This window comes from Mauremys reevesii, linkage group 2 (genome assembly GCF_016161935.1).
Source record: "Mauremys reevesii isolate NIE-2019 linkage group 2, ASM1616193v1, whole genome shotgun sequence".
In the NCBI taxonomy this organism is placed as follows: Eukaryota; Metazoa; Chordata; order Testudines; family Geoemydidae; genus Mauremys; species Mauremys reevesii.
Genome location: NC_052624.1, coordinates 286,611,909 through 286,638,109, shown reverse-complemented (window position 1 = coordinate 286,638,109; position 26,201 = coordinate 286,611,909). Strand labels below are relative to the sequence as shown.

Here is a 26,201-nt window from a genome sequence, read left to right as displayed (position 1 = left end):
TGCTGTCTGACTCTTTATTCGGGGTCCGGTTTCCAGGGCTCTCCATGACTTGTGGGGTTCAGCTCCTGGTCCCGCCCCTGCCAGAGCCGTGGCACTGGCCCTTGGGCACCGTACACGGGCAATAGGCAGAGGGACTATACAATGTCCGAGGGGCTGGGAACTGGGGGCCCCCAGAGCAGCCCAGCTCCCTGTTGAGCCGCGTGGCCCTGGCCGTCCAAGAGGAGCTCACTGGGCAGGGGCTGATGCCTGGCCTCTCCACAGGGCACAGCTCGGTCGCGGAGCCCAGCGCAGGTGTCTTCTCCCCTCCCAGCCGTGCTGGCCCAGGGCAGGGCAGCCTGCTGGGGGCTGAGAGCCGCAGGCACAGAGGGGCACACGGCAGGCTGTGAGCTGGAGCAGGGTGACCCAGCCCACGCCCAGCGGCTCAGCGCGGTGCCGGAGGCTTGGACAGCTGGCAGGTGATGAGGTACTGCGGATAGGCCTGCGTGTCATTGAAGATGACGAAGATGGCTGGCTTCTTGGGGTTGTCAACCACACTGTCATAGCGCAGCGGGACCTCAGCCGCCTCCTTCAGGGGCGGCGCCCGCATGTCCCGGCTGCCTGCCGTGTAGTCCCCCGTCAGCGTCTTGGCCACAAAGACGTATTTGTTGCCGTCGGCGCTGCGTGGGGAGTACTGCTCCTGCACTGACACCACGGCATTCACCGCGAAGTAGACCCCGTGCCCGTAGAGCGTGGCTGGAGAGCAGGAGGCAGAGGGCACAGGGTTAGCACAGCACAGCCTGGATAGGGGGCAGGCTGCCACCTGCACCAGGACACCTGGGTTCTACCTCAGATCTGGGAGAGGAGTGAGGCCCGGTTGTTACAGGGGAGCTGGGAGCCAGGACTCCTGGGTTCTGTCCCCAGCTCTGGGAGGGGAGTGGGGTCTAGTGGTTAGAGCAGGGGGGGCTGGGAGCCAGGACTCCTGGGTTCTGTCCCCAGCTCTGGGAGGGGAGTGGGATCTAGTGGTTAGAGCAGGGGGGCTGGGAGCCAGGACTCCTGGGTTCTATGCCCCACTCTGGGAGAAATGTCCAGGGCTGCAGCAAGGAGTGACTTCCAGAGACATCAGTTCCCTCCTGTGCATAGAGGGGTCTTGGAGTTCCACATGCGCCTGGCCCCTCCCTGTGCTGCTCCCACTCCCGCCCCCGCCCGCTCACCGTTCTTGCCGCAGAAGCTGCGGTTGAAGCCGTGCTGGCAGATCTCCCGGCTGGCTTCCTCCGTGGTGCCGTGGAAGAGGAGCCGCTCCACGGCCTCGTGGCCGCACGCCTTCTCCATGCAGGCCTTCTTCAGCTGGTACTGCTTGTACAGCAGTGGGTGGATCAGCTTCTCCACCTGCCGCAGGGACACGGGTCAGCCAGGGCCCAGCCAGACCAGCCCGTGCCATGGGGAAGGACTGGCGCCCCTAGTAGGCAGTGAGGGGATAACACACCACGCAGGGCCCATGTGGGCTCCCCCAGCATGGCCAGCAGCTCCTGAGGAGTCTGGGCGGGGGGTGGTACCAGCTCACACCCAGGCTCAGGCGGGACCTGCCCCAGACTCCCAGAACAGTGGTGAGAGCGGGGAACACCCCTAGAACAGCCAGGGAGTGCTGGGGTACCAGGCTGCCGCACAGGCACTGGCGCAGCCAGCAGGGAGCGCACACAGAACCACGAGGAGCGAAGTCCCAGGCACGCCCATCCTTTCGGAACAAGACTGCACCAGCATCAAGTGGCAGGGAGTCCCACAGGGTAACGGTGCTTGCCTGAGAGAGTCCACCTTAGTCACTCTGGAACTGTCCGTGCCACAGCCTGCCAGGGGCCTGTGCGAGATGGGCGAACCCCAGCACCCACCCACCTGTCTGGTGACCAGTGGGGACCAGGCTGCGGCAGCGTCCCCTCGATATGCGGGATAAATGTTCTCCCATCTACTCCTTGTGCACCACTTCACAAGGGGACATGGGCAAACGAAATCCGACAGCCAGCGCCCGGCACAGCCATGGCCACAGGGGCGGGCAGAGCAATCGGCCCGGCTGTGCTGCCCCCTGCGTACCTTCACAATGCGGATCTTGTTGTGGAAGTCCTCCAGCGTGTCGTAGAACAGGCGCACGGTGCCGCGGAACTCCTCCGAGCCCTGGACCAGCGGCACCAGCTTCACCTCCTCATCCAGGTCCACCTCGAGGCCCTTCTCTTCCGTGGCTGGGGGGAGAACAGGTCGTCACCCAGCAGGTGGATACCAGACCCACCCCCCTGCACAGCATCGGGTCAGCGCCCCCTACTGAGCCCCTGTAGCATAGCGCCCCTGGCACCACACTGGGGTAATCGGGCCAGCATCCCACACTGAGCCCCCACCCCACTGCCTGCAGCACAGCGCTGTGACGAAGTGGGACCGTTCTTAATGTTTTCTCTGAATACTGTGTGGTGCCTCAGTTTCCCCTATGCATTTCTTAAGTCTCCAGTGTGCATAACTGGCTGACACTCTGTCTCCTGGCAACAAATGGCCGGGGCCCTTCCCCCTTGCAAGGGGATGGCTAAAGGTACCTACAAGCTCTGTTTTAGCCCGTGTTCTTGTCATCTAATAAACCTGTTTTACTGGCTGGCTAAGAGTCACATCTGACTGCGAAGTGGGGGGGCAGGACCCTGTGGCTTACCCAGGACCCCGCCTGGGCGGACTCGCTGTGGGAAGCGCACGGAGGGGCAGAGGATGCTGAATGCTCCAAGGAGAGACCCAGGAGGTGAAGCCGTGGGAGCTTCTTGCCCTGCAGACAGGCTGCTCCGAGGGAGAGGAGGCTCCCCAGAGTCCTGCCTGGCTTTGTGGGGAGCAGTTCCAGAGCAGCGCCCGGGGACTCCTTGACAAGTGCCCCCTAGCAATGCACTGGGGTCACACATGGAGTGCAGAAGGGACCATTACAATCTAGCCCAGGGTTCTCCGCCTTTTCAGGGGGACAAAGGGCCACCCCACCCTTTACATTTACAAAGAAGAAAAAAGTTTTGGAGCCACCAAATAAACTCCAGAGGTTTCTGCACACACGAGGCCAGCAAGGCTGACAGAGCCGACGTGGCCTCAAAGGGGCAGGGTGCGCAGAGGGGCATCTCCACAACTGAGGAGAAGGGTTTCCAGCTACACAGCAAGGGGAGGAGGCTTGGACAGACCCGGGAGATCTCCATGCCTGGCTTCAGTGCAGGAGGCGGCTCTAGTACAGGCTGGGGAAGAGAACAGCCAGCACGCTGACCGGAGTGGCAGTCAGGCAGGTGTTCCAGTGAGCGAAACGACCCTGGCTAGGAAACTGGGAAGGCCCAAGGGACACCACCGAGATGCTTGTACACAAATGCAAGGAGGCTCTGGAACTGCTGATGCGGGTGATCACCCTGGGAATTACAGACCCACGGGGGGATCGCGCTCGGGGTGGGTGGAACACAAGCACTGACGGGTCTGGGCTCTTTCGGAGCGAGGAAAGGAAGGCCGAGGGGATGGAGTAGCGTTTACAGCTCCGTTGCTGTACAAGAAAGATGAAATGACAGTGTGGACAAAACTGAGGCTGTTTGGGTCCAAATCACTTTGGGAAGGGGATTGTGAAAGAGGGTCTGTGGGGACAGTGCTAGGGATCTGCTATAGACCACCAGGATCAGCCCTCAACTTGGACAGAGAGCTCATTAATATCATCAGAGAGAAACACCCTTGGGAATTGTCTCACGGTGGGGGACGAACTTCCCAGATATAAACTGGAGAATAGATGCTAGTAACACAAACAAACCAAAGGCAGTATTTCTTCACCCACCGCACCGTCAACCTGTGGAACTCTCTGCCAGGGGATGTGGGGAAGGCCAAAATATAACTGGGTTCAAAAAAGAACTAGATAAGTTCCTGGAGGACAGGTCCATCGATGTATCTCTGACCCTCCTGGCCAACAGCCAACCCCCTGCTCTGGGTGTCCCTAAACCTCTGACAAGTTGGGACTGGATGACAGGGGATGGATCACTCAACAATTGCCGTTCTGATCATTCCCCCTGAAGCACCTGGCACTGGCCTCTGGGCTCGATGGACCATGGGTCTGATCCAGTCTGGCTGTTATGTTCTTAACACTGGTAGGTCCCACTTATTCCTGGATGTGACAGACGACAGTTTTCTACATCTAATCGTCACTGAATCAACAAGAGATGATGCAATTTTGCCTTCCGTTTTGGTAAGTAGCAAGGGCATCAGAGAAGAGCTGGTCATAGGAAAAGAACCTCGGATCCAGGGGTCATGTGCTGATGAACTTTCCGTTTAATTTAAACTGAATCAAAACCAGGCCATCAGCTCTGGGTTTTGATTTCCGAAAGACAGACTGTGGAAAACAAAGAGTTCATTAGCGAAGTCAGCTGGACTGAAGAGATCAAGGAAATAAATGCCGCCGAAGCTTGGAATTTCTTCCCATCACTCTACAAAACCGTCTGCAACTGGCATCCCTAGTGAGGGGGAAGAGGTTTGTAGGGAAGGGCTCCAGGCCCACCTCACAAGGTTGTTAGGAGTCAGCAGAGTGTCCCTGGGGAGTGGAAACGCAAAGAACGGCACATTGGGGGGGTGGGAGGAGTAGGGATACAAGGAGGAGTGCTGGAAGTCAAGCTGAATTAGCTCTTGCCAAGGACATTAACACACACACAGGGTTTTTCAGTCCCATCAATAAGGAAGGGTGGGGCTGGGAAGGAGATTAAAGACACTCGAGGTATGGCCCAAAGCTAACTGAACATCGTGGCTGGGTTTTCAATCCGGACGGCAACAGGGACCATGCCCATGAGGCTGGATGGCGGCACAAAAGGAATTTCCGACAGCTGAGGTGGAAGAAAATCTTCCAGGGTTTAATGCGCTCAGCTCCAGGGCCCAGAGTGCCGAAAGAACCGGCCTAGTAGGCTGCGAGGCCGGGTGCAAGGCTTGGGAAGAAATCCAGCGATGGGGATGGGACCATGTGCCTGGAGAACAGCTGATGTCGTGCAGGTATTTAACAAAGGGGAGAAAAGCGACCCAGGCAATGCCAGAGCTGTTAGTCTGACCATGGGAGCACACCAGGCTTTAGAACGAACGGGGAGGAAAGCAGAATGAAATTCCTGCAGGCCAGTGGTACAGGGGCCATAACACAGCCGGGTTTACCAAGGCAGCCCGGGCCAGACTCCCCTGTTCCTTCCTTGAGAAAACAACAGCGTTGTTCAGAGGGGAATACGGCAGATGTGATGCCCGGGGATTTCAGTGCAGCCTTTGGCACAGGAAAGGGAGTTAAACTCGGGAAGCTGGGGGTCAGGATGAGCCCGGTATGGTGGGGAGGGTTGTGCTGCAAGATGAACTATCGCCTCGCAGGGAAGTTCTCGAGGATCGGCCTGGGCCCAGTCTCATTCCGTAGCAGGAGCGTGCGAACGAAATGGGCTGATGGGAAGCTGAGAGGCCTGGCCAATCCGGGGGGGGCAGGGGGAGATGGGAAGAATTTCCAGGAAGATCCGGAGCGACAGGAATGGGATGAAATTCAAGAGTACGAGGTGCAGGGCTGGCATTTAGGGTCTAACGATAAGAATTTCTGCTCCAGGCCGGGAGCTCGTCAGCTGGCCGTGACAGAGGACAGACCCGGGCTGGGGGCTGAGCACAGGATGCCTACAAGCCACCAGCATGCTGGGCTGTGAAACAGGGAAACGCAGGCCAGGGATGTCGCAGGCAAGGCATTTCCAGCCGAGAGACAGAGCGACAGCGCTACTGCCATCGAGCGAGGCCTGGGGGACACTGGACCCCATGCTCAGGACCGGGGCAGAGAGGAGCCATGTGGATTAGCGGGGGCATGGAGGGCCGGTCTGATGGGAGCGGATGTTGGCTTCTCTGGCCTGGCATTGCTCTGCGTAAATGTATCAGGGAAAAGTTAAGCAGGGCAAAGAGCTGGTGAAGCTAAAGGACAACGCTGGCACAAGAACAAGTGGGGAGAAACGGGCCAGGAACAAATGAGAAGGTTTCGGAGCATTTGAGGGGGGAGATTCTGGAGCAGTCTCCCAGCGAGAGCTGAGAGTCTCCGACGGGACAGAGGGGTGGCTGTGCTGGTGGGGGAGGGGCTCACTCCAGTTTGTCTCATGTCCCTCAGGGGGTCACCTGCAGGGTCGGGACAGGTTCCCTCCCCCAGGATAGGCTGGCTTTTATCAGCTCCGTCCTCCGAAGCATCGGGGTGGCCCCAGCTGGACGGGATGGGCCAGGGCTCTGAGGGGCTCCGAGCACCCGGCAGGCTCTTGGCTGGCTAGTTCTAGCTCACATGCCCAGGGGGTGACGGACGGAGGGAATTTCCCCGGCTCAGACTGGCAGGGACCTGGGGGGTTTCGCCTTCCCCTGCAGCGTGTGGTCCCTTGCCAGGATTACCTGGGGGTGTCTCACCTTGTCCTTCCCCTGCCATAGTGGGGCCGTGGGCACCAGTGCCCCTCGGTGTTCGCTGCCTGTGGCACACGCCAGCCGGGTCTCCTGTGGCCCTGCTCTCATTCCAGGTGCTGGGCTAGCACGCCGGGGGCGGGAGGCAACACAGGAGCTCAGACTGGACAACCTGCCTGGAACCTTGACTCCACCCCACCGGGACCCACCAGCTGCCAAGCCCTGGCTGCCTGCACGACAGCCGGAGAACTACCCAGGCCAGGCCCCATGGGACTGTGCCGAGCCCCCCAGGGCTGGAGGCAGCAGCAGCGGGGCTGGGAGCACGCACCTGCAGGGCGGCTGTTCTCCGGGGCCGGGGGCTCTGTGCGCGAGATGGGCAGGGTGCAGGCGCCGCCGATGTCATACTCCTCCATGCGCTCAAAGTCTATGGTGAAGGGCCTGCCATCAAAGAGCACATCCAGCCGCTTCTGCTGCCGGCGCCAGGCCTGCTCCAGCAGGGCGCTGGCCTCCGAGGAGTAGGGGGCAGCGGTGCCAGGGGGCTCCCAGCGCACCCAGCGTGCAGCTGGCTCCCCGAGCGGACGCTGGGTCTGCAGCAGGCGGGTGAGGAGGCGGGTGAGGTCGCGGGCAGCACGGGCTGTGTAGTCGGCAAAGCCGTGCACGGTGGCCGTGGCGTCCTGCAGGGAGATGCGCACGGCGTGCTGGCGCTGCAGCTGGGCCAGGTACCCGCGGCAGCGTGAGGGCAGAGCTCGCAGAGCCTCGCTCGCCACCTTCTCCTGGCACTGCTGCTCCCGCAGCGCCTGGTCCAGCTGCCCTGGCAGCGCGCTGACGTCCTGCTCGTAGGCTGAGTAGATGGTGAGCTGGGCGGAACCGGCCACGCACAGCGCCTCCTCCAGGGACTCCACCAGGGCGGCCTGCAGGCTGCGGTCAGCTGCGGGCTCTGCCGGGGCCTGGTGCTGCTCCTGCTCGTAGGAGCGCAGGGACAGCTCCGTGGCGCGCTGCAGCTCCTCCTCCTCCCAGCGCTGGCTGTCCATGGACTGCTGGATGGCCAGCAGCAGCTGCGCCTCCTCCTCCATGCTGCACTCCGACGGAGCGGTGCAGGGCAGCTTCTCCTCCTCCTCCTCCTCACCACCATCTGCCAGGCCCCTCCGCTCCCCGCCATGCCCTGCAGGCACCGCCTGCGCCTCCTCCTGCCCCGCGGCAATGCCAGGCTCTCCCACGGTGTACAGATCCTCCTCCTCCTCAGGGCTGGTCGCTGCCGAGTCCGGGGCCTCCCCGGCAGCAGGGGCAGCCAGCGGGGCAGCCCCCACCACGTCTCCGGGCTCCAGGGAGGCCAGCAGGCCTTTGATCTCCTCTGCAGGAGAGCAGCAGGTCAGACAGGCCGTGCCCGACTCTCGGGGCAGCCCCGGTGCTGGGGGAGGGGAGGACAGAGACAGGGCCTACCCGCTGCCCATTCTGCACAGTGAGCAGGTGGAAGATTTACCAGGGCAGACAGGTGGGGGAGGCCGAATGGCAACTCCTCCTGCAGCAGCCAGTGCCCCAGGGCACGGCCAGGCTACCCCCTGCCCCCGCCCTGGCAGTGGGGCCAGAGCCGGGTTCTGTACTGTGGGGTGGGCCGTGGCACAGGCTGCCTGGCCCGGAGAAGCGCCGACAAGCTGCCAGTCGCCATAGCAGTGCCGGGCTCACGCGGCAAGCGCAGGGGAATGGTGCTGCCACCCTGGCCCTGAGCGTTCCCTTAAGGGGGGCTGGGGCTGCAGGATCGGGCCCCTGAACAGTGCTATCCCACCCCCCATCCCGCCCCACAGAGCCAGGAACCCAGGGCTCCAGCAGGGGGAGGGAGGGCCGGCCGCCTGCCCCCTCCCTGGGTTCTAGCCCCTGCCCACTCCCCCAGGCACAGGACGGACCCCCAGCGGGCTCTGAGTCCCACAGGAGCGGCCCTACCTATGTTGGTGGTGCACCAGTCAGTGGTGTCGCCGTCGGGCAGCTCCAGCCGAGTGGGCAGCTGGGCAGTGGGCAGGGAGTCTCGGCGGCAGCTCAGAGGAACAGGCCCCTCAGGCAGCTCCAGGTCCTGCTGAGACAGGCAGGAAGGACAGAAGTCAGCGCTGCAGACGCCAGCCAGGGACCTGGCTCCCTGCCAGCACCCAACCACCAACAGCCTCTGCCCGGGCCTGCTCTCTACCCGCCCTCATCTGGCTGCCCCCCACGCCTGCCTGCAGGCTGCCCTAGAAACCTGGGTCACCCCACGGCTGCACATCCCTCTCCAGACCCAGTGTCCAGCTCACCCAGCCCAATGGGCCAGCACTGAGCCTGGCAGGCAGGGTGGAGGAGCAGCTGTGCCCATTCTGGGTCCCAGCCGGAGCCCCGTCCCTTGAGCCGCGGCCGTACCTGTGCGTACGGGGGGCTCCAGTGGACCTGCTCCAGCCCAATCACGCACTGGAAGCGGCTCTCCAGCTCCCGGAGGATGCTCTGGCCTCGCTTGTCCAACAGGAAGCGAGCGATGCCAGGGTGCCGCAGGGTCACTGGCTGGCAGCTGATGGTGCCCAGCAGGCTCTGCAGGAACTCCGCCGCTGCCCGGCACGCGCCCGCCTCCCCACTCAGCTGCAAGACAAGAGATGGCGTGAGGCACTGGCAGACTCTGCCAGCCCCCCTCCGGCCCCGTGGGACATGGGGAGGAGGAGGAACACCACGCGCATTGCCAGCCACCGTGCGGGACGTCGGGGGTGGGGGTGGGAACATGACTGTTGGGGGGTCCAGTCTCAGGGTCTAGCTGGTTTCTCAGTTTCACAGTTCAAAGCACAGTTTCATTTTGAGTGAAAGGGGAGAGCAGGAGGAGGGCAGGCCAGAGGACTTCAGATTTGTGTTTTCTCTGTGTCTCAAAGACCCAGGTATGGAATCCATAGCAGCAGCAGCTAGTAAGCAAGAAGTCTGTGTTCTGTTGAGTGTGTTGCTGTGAGGGTGAAGAGGAGAAGAAAGATGGAGCTTAGCACAAGACTTGCCAATAGCCAGCCCCCACCATCAGCCGGTGCTCTCTGTTAAGCAAGAGAAATCAGCAAGAAGGAAAGAGGAAGAGAGAAGAAGAAAAGAAGAATTTTTGCAAGGGAGTTAAAAATTAACCCCCAAATGCCCAATCTCCAATGGTATTGAGCCAGGGTGTGGGCATGACAAAATATGATTGTAAATGGAAACTTTTTGTGTTATTGTTGTTATTGCTTTTGCTAATTTTGTTGTTGCTGTTGCTATTGTAACACAATGAACAACAATGTGCCAAATCTTTAATCAAAAAAAAAAAAACTGATACAAACATGATGAACACACAACAAACACACTTTATGTTACTTGGATTTACTTGTTACACATGTAATGCAATGTATGTGTTTGAACTTTTCAAACAGGGCAAAATACATTGATGACCTGTATGACTGGGAAACTGGGAAAAGGCACACTACTATATTCATATTGCTTTTCAATGCCAAATGCCAGTCCTGTACTACAATGAACAACATCACATCAATGGTTTGTTTGGTTTTTAAAACATTGCCAAACAATGGTATGTATGGGATAAAGTAGCTTTTTTCTTTTCTTCAAGAGCATGAAACACACACATACAGGACATGCAAAAAAAAAAAGCTAGTTATACCTTAAGTTTGTAAGAGATCCATTCATGTTGTTGAAACAAATAAATAAAAAACCATCGGTTATACACTGGTGGTGCCTCTAGCCCAACACTACTAGCTGTGAGAGACAGACCCAAGAAAGGGCTCTTGGGATGCAGTCAGCGATGTTTTGTCATCCCAATATAAATGGGGACCATATATGTTGGACGTATGCTAGAAAATAGGGAAGAACATGGGTTGCAACCAAAACAAAAGGTATACCAAATCCTAAAATATAAAGGTCATATAAGGGTAAGGTGTCTAACCAATTATTAGTTGTGCTTATAATTTGTCTGTATCATTTATGTCTATGCTTTTAGTTGTTATGCTGTCAAGTTGTTGCTGTGCTTCTTGTGCTTTTGTGCTGTGCTTCTGTGGAAGTGGTGCTAGCCCTGTTTGTGCTGTTAGCTCTGCAGCCTGTTTGATGATGGAAGGGACCCATGATTAGACAGAATGGACCCATGGAGAAGGCAGGACCAGACTCAGGACTCAGCAGCAGGAGGCTCCACTGGCTCATGTGACTCAACAGTGAATTTTGCTGTAAATTTACAACAGTGAAGACAAAGGAATTTTGCTGGAAAATCTCTCTATATCTTGTCTCTTCCTCCATCTTGTCTTCAATCCTGCTTCTGACCTCTTTAGGACTTTGCTACAAACTGGAGCTTTTACACAGGGACTGGTGGACCCATCCCGTGGGGGGCTTTATACAGAAACCTGCAAAAAACCTGCAGTTTGCTGCAGCACTGAGAACTAAGCCTGAACTTTGAACTTTATTTAATGTAATTGAATTGATTTAATTTCCTCTACCTCTCTTCCTTCTCCTTTTTTTTTTTAAATATACCTTTTAGATTTAGATTTTTAGATTTGCGTGATTGTGATTTGTGGATAAGATCTGATGTGTGTATTGGTCTGGGTCTTGGGGGAGTGGCTTTGGGGGGGGATTTTTTTCTTTTATTGGGGGTTGGGTTTTTGTTTCATTCATCCCCCAGGGCGGAGTGCAGTGGTGTGGTGGTTGGGAGACTGGAGTGTCTGGAAAAAAATTTTGTGTGACTTGTGGTTAGCCAGTGGGGTGAGACCAAAGTCCTTTCTGTCCTGGCTGGTTTGGTTGCCTTAGGGGTGGAAAAACCCCAGCCTGGGGCTGTGACTGCCCTGTTTAAGCAATGTCACAGTGAATGAAGCTGACTGCAACCTCTGCCCCCTCAATCCAGCATGGTGCAGACTACAGCTCCCAGAATGCAGTGCTATCATGACCCACGTGACCTGCCTGCACTGGCTACTGGGACCTGTAGTCCCCGCAGGCTGCATTGCCCTAAACGAGCCCCACGGGGCAGTGGGGCAGGAGCGCGCAGGCTGCCCAGAAATGGCTGTGGGGAACCAAGGCCGCCCCGCCCCACTCCACCCACCGACACCGCCTCTGGAGGCCGGCTGCTCACCCTGAAGCCGGTGACGTCAGTGCCCTCCAGCGGCAGGAGCGTGACCTCGGCGATGCCGGCCAGCAGCTCCTGGTAGTAGAGCTGCAGGTAGCGCAGCATCCCTGGCTCCATGGACACCAGGCTCTCGTCCAGGGCAGCGTCCTGCAGGAACCCCTGCAGCTTCTCCCTGTTCTCCTGCTCCAGGCCACGCAGCGTCAGGGCTTGCAGGTGCTCCCCGCCGGGGGCCAGGCACACGGTGCAGCAGCGCAGCGAGGCCTGGAGCTGCTCCCAGCGCGGCGAGCCCAGGGCGTGCAGGTGCTGTGCCGACACTGCCAGGCAGAAGGGGCTCAGGGCCGCGCTCAGCGAGGAGCTGGCCTGGCGGGCGGCCACAGGGCTCAGCGCCGTCACACTCAGCGCGCTCCCGCTGGGTGCGTAGCAGGCCGGCAAGCCCTGGCTGGCCAGCAGCCGCTCCACCTCCTCCCGCACGTCGCCGCGCTGCAGAAAGCTGAGGGTCTGGGCCGGGAGCGGCAGGAGCTCCTGGGCCATCCCCTGCAGGGTGTCCAGGAGCCGCTCTTGCAGCTGCTGCCGCTGGGCTGCGTCCCCGCCCGAGATCCAGGCCCCATTCTCCTCCAGCCGCAGCGTCAGCTCCGGGAAGGCAGCCTGCAGCTCTGGCAGGGCCCCGCTGAACTCCAGCAGCTGCCGCTTCGCTGCGTCCTCAAGGCTCACACAGATCGCCTGGGGCCCGCCATCCACTGCTGCCACCTCTCCTGGGGGGGCCTCGGCTCCCTCCTCCGGGGGGCAGTCAAGGGGCTCCAGGAAGTCGTAGTACGGGGAGAGGTCCAGGTCGCTCTCCTGGAGCCTGTGGGGCTTCTCCAGCACCCGCTGCACAGCTGCAGGGCAGTGAACAGGCACATGGGTTTGAGAACTGCCCGGGAAGACAGACGCACCCAGACCACGCAGGGAGGGGTGCCGTGCCCACTGCCCCAGCAACCACAGCCAGACCCGGCTCTGCTCCCTGCCCCCGCCCCGGAGGGGGGCTCCGGACTGTGTGCTGGGGCCAGCAGCAGCGGTCTCCTGCCTGCAGCCCTGAAAGGGCCGCGCGTCACTGCCAGGCTGGAGGCACCCGCCTGCATTCACAGCAGACCCCCTCCACGTCTCACCTGGACCAGCCTCCAGGAGCCCTCCAACCCCAGAGCCCCAGCGGACAGCTGAGCGCTGATCCCACCCTGCCCCAGCCCCACGCACCTGCCCGGTCCTGGAAGGAGATGACAGCTGCCCTGCCCCCTGCCAGCACCCTCACGGCCTGCACGCTGCCCCCACCGCTCCGCTTGTTCTCAAAGTAGAGCTCCAGCAGGTCCCTGCTCAGCCCGGCGCCCTGGCTCCGCACCAGCACGCTGTCTGTCTGCTGCACCCACTCCACGGACAGCAGCACCCCGTCCAGTGGCCGCCGGCGCACACGCTCCTCCAGGCCCAGGAGCTCTGCCAAGGCAAAGAACAGTGAGCCTGCCACCGCCAGCCCAGCCGGCCAAGGGCAGAGATTCCCCACAGACCCCCAGGCCAAGGGAAGATTCCCCCTCCCCCAGCCCAGTCCGCCCAAGGGCGGAGGGAAAGAGACACCCCCACATCACAGACTTGGCAAGGGCAGAGTGAGGAGAGAGCCCCCTCAGGGCTCCCAGAGGGATCTGCTGGGGGAAGGGGCTGTGGGGCGGCAGCTGCAGACTCTAGGTCACCCCACTTACTTTCTGAGATCAGGAACGCCTGGTCAGGACGGCTGAGCCTGGCCATGAGCAGAGCAGAGGTGCTGCAAGCTCCCAGTTCTGCTACCCGCTTCCCAGGAGCTGCAAGCACCGGCACTCCCGAGCCCGGAGGGACCAAGCCACCCAGCGCCTGGAGAGGGCAAGCTCCAGTCAGCAGCGGGTGCCCATCCCAGAGCGGCCGAGGGAGCAGGGGAGCCCAGCGGCAGAGACTAGCCCTCTCCCCAGCCTGCTCAGGTGATGGTGAGACACGCAGGAGCCAACAGCGCTGGGAAGGGGTCGCTCCCGTCACCTGTTTAGTTTCTAAGCCATTCGCCTGGGGTGGGTGAACAGAGGAACAGGCAGAGAGGGTCAGAGCCAAGGTCCAGCTCACCGGGGCCCCTGGCTCTGAAGCGGCAGCCCCAGGTGCTGCAGAAGAAGGTGCAAGAACAGCACAGGTGCAGATGGGAGACAAGCTGCCCCCTCGTTAGGGAACAGCCTGCGGGCTAGCAGACAGCGATGGGCTTAAACCCCAGGGCCAGACGCTGAACCTCCCCTCCAGCATGAACGGTCCCAAGTGGGGATCCCGCTTATCCCTGGACTTGGCCCATCCTTCCTGAGCTCGCCGGTTTGGGCAGGTCACGCCACCGCCCTGCTCACCCGTGGTTCGCAGAGCCGGCTGGAAACCCGAATCCCCTTCCTCGGGAACTCCCACAACCTCCCAAAGAGTCAGAATGGCCCAAAGCTGGAGCTTTCCGTGGAGCAGAAGCACCCCTCTTTGCTTCGGAACAAGTCAAAAGGACATTTCCATTGGGGTGGTGCCTGGCTTTGCGCAGGTCAGTGGCCAGCCAGCCACTGCACAGTCAGGCAGCCCGGGCTTCTGAGGAGAGGGGGAGAAGCAGAGCTGGGAACCATTTTCCAACAGAAAACAATTTTGTAGAAAGTGAATTTTCCAATGGAAAATCATTGACTGAAAACTCCTGACCAGGTTCAACAAAACATATTAAAAACCTAAGAACCTGAATGTAAGGTCAGACCAAGGGTCCATCTAGCCAGTATCCTGCCTTCAGAGCTGGGCTCCTGGCCAGCAGCTGCTGCTTTCCCACTGCTCAACTCTGAAGGCAGTTCCACTGTCAGCAGCAGCACAGAAGCAAAGGTGGCAATATCGCGACCTCCTTGTGACCCCTTTTGGGTCGGGACCCCTACAGTTACAACACAGAGATGTTTCAGATTTCAATAGCTGAAATCGTGAAATTTACTATTTAAAAAACGCTGACAGTGAAATTGACCAAAATAGCCACTGAGGGACCTATCCTCCATGAACTTATCTAGTTCTTTTTTTAACTCTGTTATGGTCTTGGCCTTCACAACCTCCTCTGGCAAGGAGTTCCACAGGTTGATTGTGTGTTGTGTGAAGAAATACTTCTTTGTGTTTGTTTTTTACCTGCTGCTCATTAATTACATTTGGTGCCCCCTAGTTCTTGTGTTATGAGGAGTAAATAACACTTCCTTATTTACCTTCTCCACACCACTCATGATTTTATAGACCTCTATCATATCCCCCTTAGTCGTCTCTTTTCCAAGGGGAAAAGTCCCCATCTTTTTAATCTCTCCGCATATGGAAGCTGTTCTATACCCCTAATCGTTTTAGTGCCCTTGTCTGTACTTTTTCCAATTCCAATATATCTTTTTTGAGATGGGGCAACCACATCTGCACACAGTATTCAAGATGAGAGCGACCATGGATTTATATAGAGGCAACATGATATTTTCTGTCTTATTATCAATCCCTTTCCTAATGATTCCCAACATTGTTACCTTGTTTGGCTGCCACTGCACATTGAGTGGATGTTTCCAAAGAACTTTCCACACTGACTCCAAGATCTTTCTTGAGTGGTAACGGCTAATTTAGACCCCATCATTTTATATGTAGAGTTGGGATTATATTTTCCAATGTGCATTATTTTGCATTTATCACCATTGAATTTCATCTGACATTTTGTTGCCCAGTCACCCAGTTTTGTGAGATCCCTCTGTAGCTCTTTGCAGTCTGCTTTGGACTTAACTATCGTGAGTAGTTTTGTATCATCTGCAGATTTTGCCACCTCACTGTTAACCCCTTTCTCCAGATCATTTATGAATATGTAGAACAGCACTGGGCCCAGTACAGACCCTGGGGGACACCACTATTTACCTCTCTCCGTTCTGAAAACTGACCATTGAGTCCTGAAAATCTAAGTACACTATATCCACTGGATCCCCTTGTCCACATGCTTGTTCACCCCCTCAAAGAATTCTAATAGATTAGTGAGGCATGATTTCCCTTTACAAAAACCATTTATCAGGAATTACCAGCCTGTAATTGGTGGGATCGCCTCTGGAGGCTTTTTAAAAAATTGGTGTCACATTAGCTATTCATACTGTAGAACTGATGAATGAAATGGTTTTTAATTGTTCACTTTACTTATGAAGTTACATTAATAAAGTTTTATGAATGAAACAACATTCATTCATAAAATCGGTTACCCCAATAACTGGCTAATTGACAACTAATATGCTTGTTAAAAGCCATAGCATTCAGCCCCCTGCCTAGTAAATTTCACTTTCAATCCAACTGCTGCTTAAATTACTGAAACTTGCACTGTTTCAATATTGTAACTTCTGCTCACTGTTCGCCATTCATTATACTTGTCTACACTGGAGCTTCTGTTCACTCTGTCATTCCTTACACTTGTCCACATTGTAACTCAAACTCCATTTTAAAATGCTCACTCCATTTTGTAAAAGCTGCTGCTATCTTCATTTTTGCAAAACCCTGCTGTAATCTTATTAGTTTAGTTTAAATGTGTGAATAAATGTATAAATAATAAAATCAACCAGCCTGTCCTGATCAAATAAAGTTCAGACACCAATGACTGAAGATGCAGACAACAGCCCTAACAAAGTAAAAAAAAGTCCACCCTTAAAAAAAAGAAAAAGAAAAAATGAACTAGTTTTCTCCCTCCTCCTTATGACACCTTTTTAGATACCTGAAAACTGCTATCATGTCCCCTCTGTCTTCTCTTTTCCAAACTAAACAAACCCAATTCTTTCAGCCTTCCTTCATAGGTCATGTTCTCTAGACCTTTAATCATTCTTGTTGCTCTTCTCTGGACCCTCTCCAATTTCTCCACATCTTTCTTGAAATGCGGTGCCCAGAACTGGACACAATACTCCAGTTGAGGCCTAACCAGCGCAGAGTAGAGCGGAAGAATGACTTCTCGTGTCTTGCTCACAACACACCTGTTAATGCATCCCAGAATCACGTTTGCTTTTTTGCAACAGCATCACACTGTTGACTTATATTTAGCTTGTGGTCTACTATAACCCCCAGATCCCTTTCTGCCGTACTCCTTCCTAGACAGTCTCTTCCCATTCTGTATGTGTGAAACTGATTGTTCCTTCCTAAGTGGAGCATTTTGCATTTGTCTTTGTTAAACTTCATCCTGTTTACCTCAGACCATTTCTCCAATTTGTCCCAGTTTGGTATCATTTGCAAACTTAATAAGCGTACTTTCTATGCCAATATCTAAGTCGTTGATGAAGATATTGAACAGAGCCAGTCCCAAAACAGACCCCTGCGGAATCCACTTGTTATACCTTTCCAGCAGGATTGGGAACTATTAATAACTACTCTCTGAGTATGGTTATCCAGCCAGTTATGCACCCACCTTATAGTAGCCCCATCTAAATTGTATTTGCCTAGTTTATCAATAAGAATATCATGCGAGACCGTATCAAATGCCTTACTAAAGTCTAGGTATACCACATCCACCGCTTCTCCCTTATCCACAAGACTCGTTATCCTATCAAAGAAAGCTATCAGATTGGTTTGACATGATTTGTTCTTTACAAATCCATGCTGGCTATTCCCTGTCATCTTACCACCTTCCAAGTGTTTGCAGATGATTTCCTTAATTACTTCCCTGGCACAGAAGTTAAACTAACTGGTCTGTAGTTTCCTGGGTTGTTTTTATTTCCCTTTTTATAGATGGGCACTATATTTGCCCTTTTCCAGTCTTCTGGAATCTCTCCCGTCTCCCATGATTTTCCAAAGATAATAGCTAGAGGCTCAGATACCTCCTCTGTTAGCTCCTTGAGTATTCTAGGATGCATTTCATCAGGCCCTGGTGACTTGCAGGCATCTAACTTTTCTAAGTGATTTTTTACTTTTTTTTTATTTTATCTTCTAAACCTACCCCCTTCCCATAAGCATTCACTATGTTAGGCATTCCTTCAGACTTCTCTGTGAAGACCGAAACAAAGAAATCTCTGCCATTTCCAAGTTTCCTATTACTGTTTCTCCCTCCTCACTGAGCAGTGGGCCTACCCTGTCCTTGGTCTTCCTCTTGCTTCTAATGTATTGATAAAAAGTCGTCTTGTTTCCCTTTATTCCCATAGCTGGTTTGAGCTCATTTTGTGCCTTTGCCTTTCTAATCTTGCCCCTGCATTCCTGTGTTGTTTGCCTATATTCATCCTTTGTAATCTGTCCTAGTTTCCATTTTTTATATGACTCCTGTTTATTTTTTAGATCATGCAAGATCTCGCGGTTAAGCCAAGCTGGTCTTTTGCCACATTTTCTATCTTTCCTACCCAGCGGAATAGCTTGCTTTTGGGCCCTTAATAGTGTCCCTTTGAAAAACTGCCAACTCTCCTCAGTTATTTTCCCCCTCAGTTTTGATTCCCATGGGACCTCACCTATCAGCCTCTGAGCTTACCAAAATCTGCCTTCCTGAAATCCATTGTCTCTATTTTGCTGTACTCCCTTCTACCCTTCCTTAGAATTGCAAACTCTAGGATTTCATGATCACTTTCACCCAAGCTGCCTTCCACTCTCGAATTCTCAACGAGTTCCTCCCTATCCTCCAGTCATTTGGTACAGAAGCTGATTGAAATGATAGGTTACAGACTACAGTTAGTAGTCCTGCAATTTCACATGCGAGTTCCTTTAGAACCCCGGGTGAATCCCATTTGGTCCTGGTGACTTATTACTGTTTACTTTATCAATTTGTTCCACAATCTCCTCTAATGACACCTCAATCTGGGACAGTTCCTCAGATTTAAGCGACAAAGAGTCCTGTGGCACCTTATAGACTAACAGAAGTATTGGAGCATGAGCTTTCGTGGGTTTTTAGTTATAAATTGGGGACGCATCAGTTGGAAGTAACAGAGGAGGAGAAGGACCTTGGAGTATTGGTTGATCACAGGATGACTATGAGCCGCCAATGTGATATGGCCGTTAAAAAAGCTAATGCGGTTTTAGGATGCATCAGGCGAGGTATTTCCAGCAAAGATAAGGAGGTGTTAGTACCATTGTACAAGGCACTGGTGAGACCTCATCTGGAATAGTGTGTGCAGTTCTGGTCTCCCATGTTTAAGAAGGATGAATTCAAACTGGAACAGGTACAGAGAAGGGTACTAGGATGATCCGAGGAATGGAAAACCTGTCTTATGAAAGGAGACTCAAAGAGCTTGGCTTGTTTAGCCTAACCAAAAGAAGGCTGAGGGGAGATATGATTGCTCTCTATAAATATATCAGAGCGATAAATATCAGGGAGGGAGAGGAATTATTTAAGCTTAGTACCAATGTGGACACAAGAACAAATGGATATAAACCGGACACTAGGAAGTTTAGACTTGAAATTAGATGAAAGTTTCTAACCATCAGAGGAGTGAAATTCTGGAACAGCCTTCCAAGGGGAGCAGTGGGGGAAAAGACATCTGGCTTCAAGACTAGGCTTGATAAGTTTATGGAGGGGATGTATGATGGGATAGCCTAATTTTGGCAATTAATTTGGCAATTGATCTTTGATTATCAGCAGGTAAGTATGCCCAGTGGTCTGTGATGGGATGTTAGATGGGTGGGATCTGAGTTACTACAGAGAATTCTTTCCTGGGTGCTGGCTGGTGAAACTTGCCCACATGCTCAGGGTTTAGCTGGTCGCCATATTTGGGGTCGGGAAGGAATTTTCCTCCAGGGCAGATTGGCAGAGGCCCTGGAAGTTTTTCACCTTCCTCTGCAGCATGGGGCACGGGTCACTTGCTGGAGGAGTCTCTGCAGCGTGAGGTCTTCAAACCACAATTTGAGGACTTCAACAACTCAGACATTGGTTAGGGGTTTGTTATAGAAGTGGATGGGTGAGATTGTGTGGCCTGCATTGTGCAGGAGATCAGACTAGATGATCATAATGGTCCCTTCTGACCTTGAAGTCTATGGGTGAATACCCACTTCGTCAGATGCACCAGATTTCCTCAGATTTGTCACCTAAAAAAAATAGCTCAGGTAATCTCCCTCACATCCCTCAGCCCTGAAAACTGATGCAAAGAATTTTATAGACCTCAATCATATCCCCCCGACTAAGGAGTATAGGTCCATCAATGGCTATTAGCCAGGATGGGCAGGAATGGTGTCCCTAGCCTCTGTTTGTCAGAGGCTGGGAGTGGGCAGCAGGGGATGGATCACTTGATGATTCCCTGTTCTGTTCATTCCCTTTGCCGAAAGCGGCCAATACCAGGTGCTTCAGACAGTATAATGGGCTGGATGAACTTTAGTCTGGCCCAGTATGGCTGTTCTTATGAATTCATTTAGTTTCTCTGCAATGGCCTTATCCCCCCATGAGTGCTCCTTTAGCATCTCAATTGGCCGGTGGCCCCACTGGCTCCCTGCCGCTAACATTCTTAACATTTTTGCTGTTACTTTCTGAGTCTTTGGCTAGCTGTTCCTCAAATTCTTTTTTGGCTCCTAATTGTATTTTTACACTTCATTTGCCAGAGTTTAGGCTCCTTTCTATTTTCCCCAATAGGATTAAACCCACTTTTTAGAGGTGCCTTTTTGCCTCTCACTGCTTCTTTTACTTCGTTGTTTAGCCCTGTTTCGGTTCTCTGTGTTTTTTAATTTGGGGTCTAGATTTAATCTGTGCCTCTATTATGGTGTCTTTAAGAGTTTCCATGCAGTTGCAGGGATTTCACTGTTGGTGCTGTACCTTTTAACTTCTGTTGCACTAACATCCTCATTTGTGTGCAGTCCCCCTTTCTGAATTTAAACGCTACCATGGTGGGCTGCTGTGGTCTTTCCCCTGCTCACCCCAGGGATGTTACATTTGATTATGTTATGAACTTTAAGGCTCTATACCTTTAACTGCTCTCCAAACTCCACTCTGGCCCCTCGAGCCTCCCCCACACCTGCTGCCTCCTGTACACCCCAAGAAATGATGTGTGGCCTCCAGGCAGGCTCCTCTGACCACCCTCTCCCCCCGACAGCCCCAGCTGGGGGCCAGCCCCTACCTGAGTCACCGAGCGGCTCTGGCAGCTGCACCAGGGCTTGGTCCCCGGCTGGGCTGCGGTGGATGGTGTATTGCCGGCTCTCGCAGTTCAGCACACACTCCACAAAGAGCTCCAGGAGGCTGCAGTCGGTTTGGGGGTTCAGGCCCCGGAGAAGCACCTTCCCATAATCTCGTGGGGCAGCTGGGCGAACTGCCAGCCCAGTGTCCTGCAGGGTGTGACTGGGCTTGGCAAGGACCCTCTGTGCATCTGGGAGGGAGAGACAGACACTGTGAGCCCCCTGCCCTGCACAGCAAGGAGGGGCTGCCCCATCCCACGCACCAGCAGCTCTGCTCCCCCAGAGCACACACCCCCCCCGGCACTGCCCCGCCAGCTCCGGCCAGGACAAGGAGCTGCCCCCACCCCCCAGCTGCGGTGTGGGTGCTCCCAGCCCAGGGTGAGGGGGGCTAAGCCCCCAGCCCCACACTCGTGTCCCTGCTCGGTGCCCATGTGCCCCACACTCACCCTCGGGGCTCTCGAAGGTCAGGATGGCGCGACTGCCCTGGCGCCTACAGTCCAGCACGGGGCCACCCCCCGAGCGGCGCCTGTTCTCGAAATACAGCACCAGCAGCTCCTCTTCCATGTCCAGGGGGACCCCCAGCACCTCCAGTGCCCGCACCGCCTCCGCCATCCTGCAAGGGCACCCGCTGCTCAGCCGGGGCAGGGCTGTGCCCAGCGCCCCCACCCAGACAGGGTGCCGGCCCCACACCCCTCAATGCGGGGGGGGCAGAGACAAGGGAGCCCCCAGATGGGGGCGGGGTGTCCCCCCCCGAGGGGCCAGGTTAACCCCCACAGCTCTGGCCTGTCCCCCAGACAGGGGCAGGGCACCACCCCACAACCCCGGCCCCCCCAGACAGGGGCAGGGCGCCACCCCACAGCCCCCCCCCACAGACAGGGGCAGGGCACCACCCCACAGCCCCGGCCCCAAACAGGGGCAGGGCGCTCCCACAGCTCCCCACAGCCCCGGCCCCCCCAAACAGGGGCAGGACACCACCCCACAGCCCCGGCCCGGCCCCCCAGACAGGGGCAGGGCGCCACCCCACAGCCCCAGACAGGGGCAGGGCGCCGCTCTCACAGCCCCGGCCCGACAGGGGGGGGGGCGCCCCCAGCCCCGGGGGGCTTGACCGCTCCCCAGACAGGGGCCAGGCCACCCTCTCACCGGCCCCGGCCCAGGACACCCGCCGCCGGGCCCCGCTGACCCGGGCTCGGACCCAGCCTGGCGAGAAACGAAAGTGAAACTAGTCGGAGGCGGAGGCCGCCCCGCAACCCCCTCCCGGCCCCGCCCCCGCCCCCGCCCCCGCCGCCTGGCCCCGCCCCCAGCTCCTGCCCGACCCTCCGGCCCTACCGGGCAGTGGCGGGGCCGCGACCGCGGCTCGAGCGAACAGGGCGCGTCAGGCCGGGCCGGGGCGGTCGCTGCCAGCGCGCCCTGCCGGGGGGCGGGGCTGCAGGCGGGGGGCGGGGCTCCGGGAGAGCTCAGAGCTAGGGGCGGGGCTCTGGGGGCAGGGCTCCTGGAGGGCTGGGGCGGGGCTGCAGGCAGGGCTCCGGGAGAGCTCAGAGCTGGGGCGGAGCTCCGGGAAGGCTGGGGCGGGGCTGGGAGGGCGGGGCTCTGGGAGAGCTGGGGCGGGGCTGCAGGCGGGGCTCCAGGAAAGCTCAGAGCTGGGGGCGGGGCTGCAGGCGGGGGGCGGGGCTGCAGGAGAGCTCAGAGCTGGGGGCGGGGCTCTGGGAGGGCTCAGAGCTGGGGGCGGGGCTCCGGGACGGCTGGGGGCAGGGCTCTGTTCACTGGTTGCAGACAGGTAGCCGAGGGGTCGCCCGTGTTAGTCTGGTTCTGTAGAAGCAGCAAAGAGTCTTGTGGCACCTTATAGACTAACAGACGTTTTGCAGCATGAGCTTTCGTGGGTGAGTACCCATTTCGTTGGATGCAAGCAGTGGAAATTTCCAGGGGCAGGTGTGTATATATAAGCAAGCAAGAAGCAAGCTAGAGATAACGAGGTTAGATCAGTCAGGGAGGATGGGGCCCTGTTCCAGCAGCTGAGGTGTGAAAACCAAGGGAGGAGAAACTGGTTCTGTAGTTGGCAAGCCATTCACAGTCTTTGTTTAATCCTGAGCTGATGGTGTCAAATTTGCAGATGAACTGGAGCTCAGCAGTTTCTCTTTGAAGTCTGGTGCTGAAGTTTTTTTGCTGCAGGATGGCCACCTTAAGATCTGCTATTGTGTGGCCAGGGAGGTTGAAGTGTCACTGGTTCCTCACCCCAGTCGTGGGGGGGCTGCGGGTCCGCCATAAAGCTGTTAACTCTGCACACCCTATAGTTTCCCTACCCCTTCCCTTGCCCCCCAGCTCTGCAGGCAGCACGGGGTGCGGGTGGTGGAGCTCCACACCTGGGTATGGAGTTGGGAGACACAGGGGGTGCAGGGGGGACACAGAGGGTGTGGGGAGCTCTGCAGGTGGGTATGGGGGTGCTGTGGGGGGCACAGGCGGTGCTGGGGGTACAGAGATGTGGGGAGCTCTGCAGGGGATACAGGGGTGCTGGGGGATACAGAGATGTGGGGAGCTCTGCAGGTGGGTACAGAGGTGCTGTGGCAGGTGCAGGGACATGGGGACCTGTTGTGATAATTGTTCCTGCACATAGGCCCTAAGTGGGAGCTGAGCCGTGAGCAGTGAGTGAAAGTCGATAAAGTCCCGAGGCCCTGGATCAGTCGCTGCTGCTGGGACAAAAGGGAGCCGGAGTCTGAGCCACCCAACCACACTGGCCTGTCGAGAGACGCGCGGCTGAGCCGGCCAAGGCTCTCGATTGCACACGGCCGGGAGCCCAGGCCCACAGGGCAGGTGATTTCTGTGCCCCGAACAGCCCGAGGGGCGCTGTCACCGTGCCAGCCTACGGAACGCCGGAGGTGTCAGCGCTCGCACTGACGTGCCCACTTCCCTGTGCAGGGTGACGGGACGTTTCATGGGGCATTTGCCACGGGGCCCAGCTGGCTCAGCTCCCGGGATCCCAGCCCTTGTGTAACACTGTGCAGCTCCAGGTAGTGACAGGGGCAGGTTAACATCTTGGGCCCCTCTATTCCCTCTAGATTCACACACCAGCGCTCCACAGGCCAGTGCAGGGATGTGGGGAGCCCTGCGGGCAGTACCGGGTTTACTTGCTGTGGCCCCACCCCCTGCTCTGCTCACCCCCCGCCCCAAGGGCCATCCCCCTCGGCCTCTTCCCCCCCCCAGGCTCTGCCTGCTCCTCTCTGCCCCCCCATGCGAGTGGTGGGCGGGGCCTCAGGGCAGAGTATGGGGGCAGGGCTATGGGCTGGGCGCCAGGGCCCACAAAAGGTTATTCCAGCCCTGGCTGCAGGGAGTTCCAACACTGATCTTTCCCGCATGGGGCTGCAGGAGGTGGGCAGCCTGTGTGCAGTGGGGCAGCAGTGCCGGCCGTAGGCGCTCTGGCCTGCTCCACCCAGGCCAGCCAGAGGAGGACGAAGAGCAGCTGCAGGCAAACAGCCACCCAGAGCGCGGTCCCCCGTGTGCTGTGAATTCCCCTGGTTGGCATCCGTGGACCTGTCCCGATGATGCAGCCAGGGCCTGTGTGTGGAGGGGAGCCCAGGCCGTGCACAGTCACAGGCATGACTGATCGGGGTGAGGGACCGTGTGATTTCCTTCTTGGCAGGGTCACTGGTTGGGTGGACGTCAGCCAGGCTCTTCACACAGTCCCACCTGGCATTCTGAGAAATGTGGCTTGGCAGCACTACCAGTAAGTGGATACAGAATTGGTTAAACAACGACAGAGAAAGAGAAGCTGTTAATGGAAAGATGTTGGTGGCGGACCAGCCCGTTCCCCTCAAAGACACCAGGCCCCTGGACGTGAAGCTGGGCCAGCTGGATTGCAGTGCTGGATTTCACCCCCTCGGGGCTGGCTGGGGCTGCGTGAAGAGGTTATGACAGATTTACTTAAATGAGTATGTCAGTGTGAAGGGGGCGTCGGTGGTATCGCTATGGTGCTTTTGGGTTCTGTTGTTGTCAGCATATGTATGTTTGAGCATATGTATGAGCATCTGAAGCATGATGGTTGGAGGAAGTAGCATTGAAACATTAACTTACTGCAGCAATGCAAGTGGGAGCCTGGACCTGGACTCAGCTGCTGGAACAGCTTTCTGCGAAGAAGGCATTTAAGCCAGTCACACTGAATTCTGTATGTGATCATTCCAGGCAGCTTCGATGACCAATAAAATATAGACATTAAAAAACCACCCTCAGATTGGCGGGAGGTCTCAAGTGGGGTTCCACAGGGAGCTGTTCTGGGTCCGCTGTTATTTAACATCTGTATTAATGACCTGGTTGTAAGACTAGAGCAGGGGTTCTCAAACTGGGGGTTGGGACCCCTGAGGGGGTCGCGAGGTTATTACATGGGAGGGTCGCGAGCTGTCAGCCTCCACCCCAAACCCTGCTTGACTCCAGCGTTTATAATGGTGTTTAATATATTTAAAAGTGTGTTTAATTTATTGGGGGGGGTCCCACTCAGAGGCTTGCTGTGTGAAAGGAGTCGCCAGTAAAGAAGTTTGAGACCCACTGGACTAGAGAGTATACTGATCTAGTTTGCAGATGACACAAAGCTGTGTGGGGATTTCCAACACTTTGGAGGATAGAGCTAAAATTTGGAGGGATTGTGATAAACTGGAGAACTGGGTTATAGATGACAAACAGGAGCACCACCAGCTTTTTTGGCACCCTACATGGCGGAAGGTCCCGCCCCCGAAATACCGTCGATGACCGCAGTGGCCAAAGATCTGGCCGCCGCAGTCGCCACCCCCCAACTGTTAGCGCCCTAGGCGACCGCCTAGGTCCCCTAATGGGTTGCACTGGCCCTGATGACAAAGTGAAATTCAAGAAAGACAAATGGAAGGTGCTCCACTTAGGGAAGAAAAACCAAATGCACAAATACAGACTGTGGTGGGGAGGTAACTGACTTGGCAGCACCACTGTTGAGAAGGATCTGGGAGTTGTGGTGGATCACAACCTGGACACGAGTCAGCAGTGCGATGCTATTGCAAAAAAACCCAAAAACAAATGCGATTTCAGACGGGGTGGCAGGTTTGTATAATTTTTGTTGGTGCCCAGCATGGGTCCAAGTCCCACCCACCCCCGCCCACCCCCACACACCTAAGGCTCTGGGATGGAGTTTGGGTGCAGGGTGTTGGCTCTGGGCTGGGACGGGGGTTGGGGTGCTGCATGTGGGCTCTGGGAGGGGGTTGGGTGCTGGGTGTGGGCTCTGGGCTGGGACAGAGGGTTGGGGTGCAGGGCGTGGGGCTGGGCTGGGGATGAGGAGTTTGGGATGCAGCAGGCAGGCTGCCCCAGGGCTGGGACAGGGGGCCAGTGAGGAGGACTCCCCTTAGCCCTCTCCCCGCCGGCAGCAGCGAGCTCTGGGGCAGAGGAGAGGCCCCTCCCCAGCATGACACTCACCCAAGCCCCCCCAGGCTGCTGCTCAGGAGGTCCAACCTGGATAAGCCCCCCTGCCCTGGAGTTGACTTGGAGTCACCTGCTGCGGGGAAGCGGCGGGGGGGCTGCCATGTGCCTCCTCCCTCCGCAGACGCAGTAGCCGCCTCAGCCTGCCCCTGGCGCCGCTCCCTTGTAGCTGGCAGCGGCTGGCGAGGGAGCGCAGCGTGGCGGGGGCAGGCAGGGACGCTCAGGG

General features: G+C 56.6%; 1 protein-coding gene across 4 annotated transcripts; it reads right to left on the bottom strand.

Annotated features, from left to right (window-relative positions):
* On the bottom strand, nucleotides 1-21,982 carry PARP10 (poly(ADP-ribose) polymerase family member 10). Of its 4 annotated transcripts, none has more exons than XM_039526834.1 (11): nucleotides 21,878-21,982; nucleotides 20,998-21,164; nucleotides 20,497-20,742; nucleotides 12,686-12,919; nucleotides 11,462-12,330; nucleotides 8,761-8,973; nucleotides 8,317-8,446; nucleotides 6,707-7,729; nucleotides 2,062-2,207; nucleotides 1,191-1,365; nucleotides 1-732 (listed from the first exon to the last, which is right to left on the bottom strand). In XM_039526834.1, the coding sequence occupies exons 2-11, from the start codon at nucleotides 21,161-21,163 to the stop codon at nucleotides 422-424; spliced, it is 3,513 nt and encodes a 1,170-aa protein (XP_039382768.1). In that variant the 5' UTR covers nucleotide 21,164; nucleotides 21,878-21,982; the 3' UTR covers nucleotides 1-421. The 4 variants fall into 4 exon arrangements, with proteins under 4 accessions (XP_039382768.1, XP_039382769.1, XP_039382767.1 ...); XM_039526835.1 differs by lacking the exon at nucleotides 21,878-21,982 and adding an exon at nucleotides 21,732-21,774; XM_039526833.1 differs by lacking the exon at nucleotides 21,878-21,982 and adding an exon at nucleotides 21,692-21,765.
* Nucleotides 21,983-26,201: the final 4,219 nt, after the last annotated feature.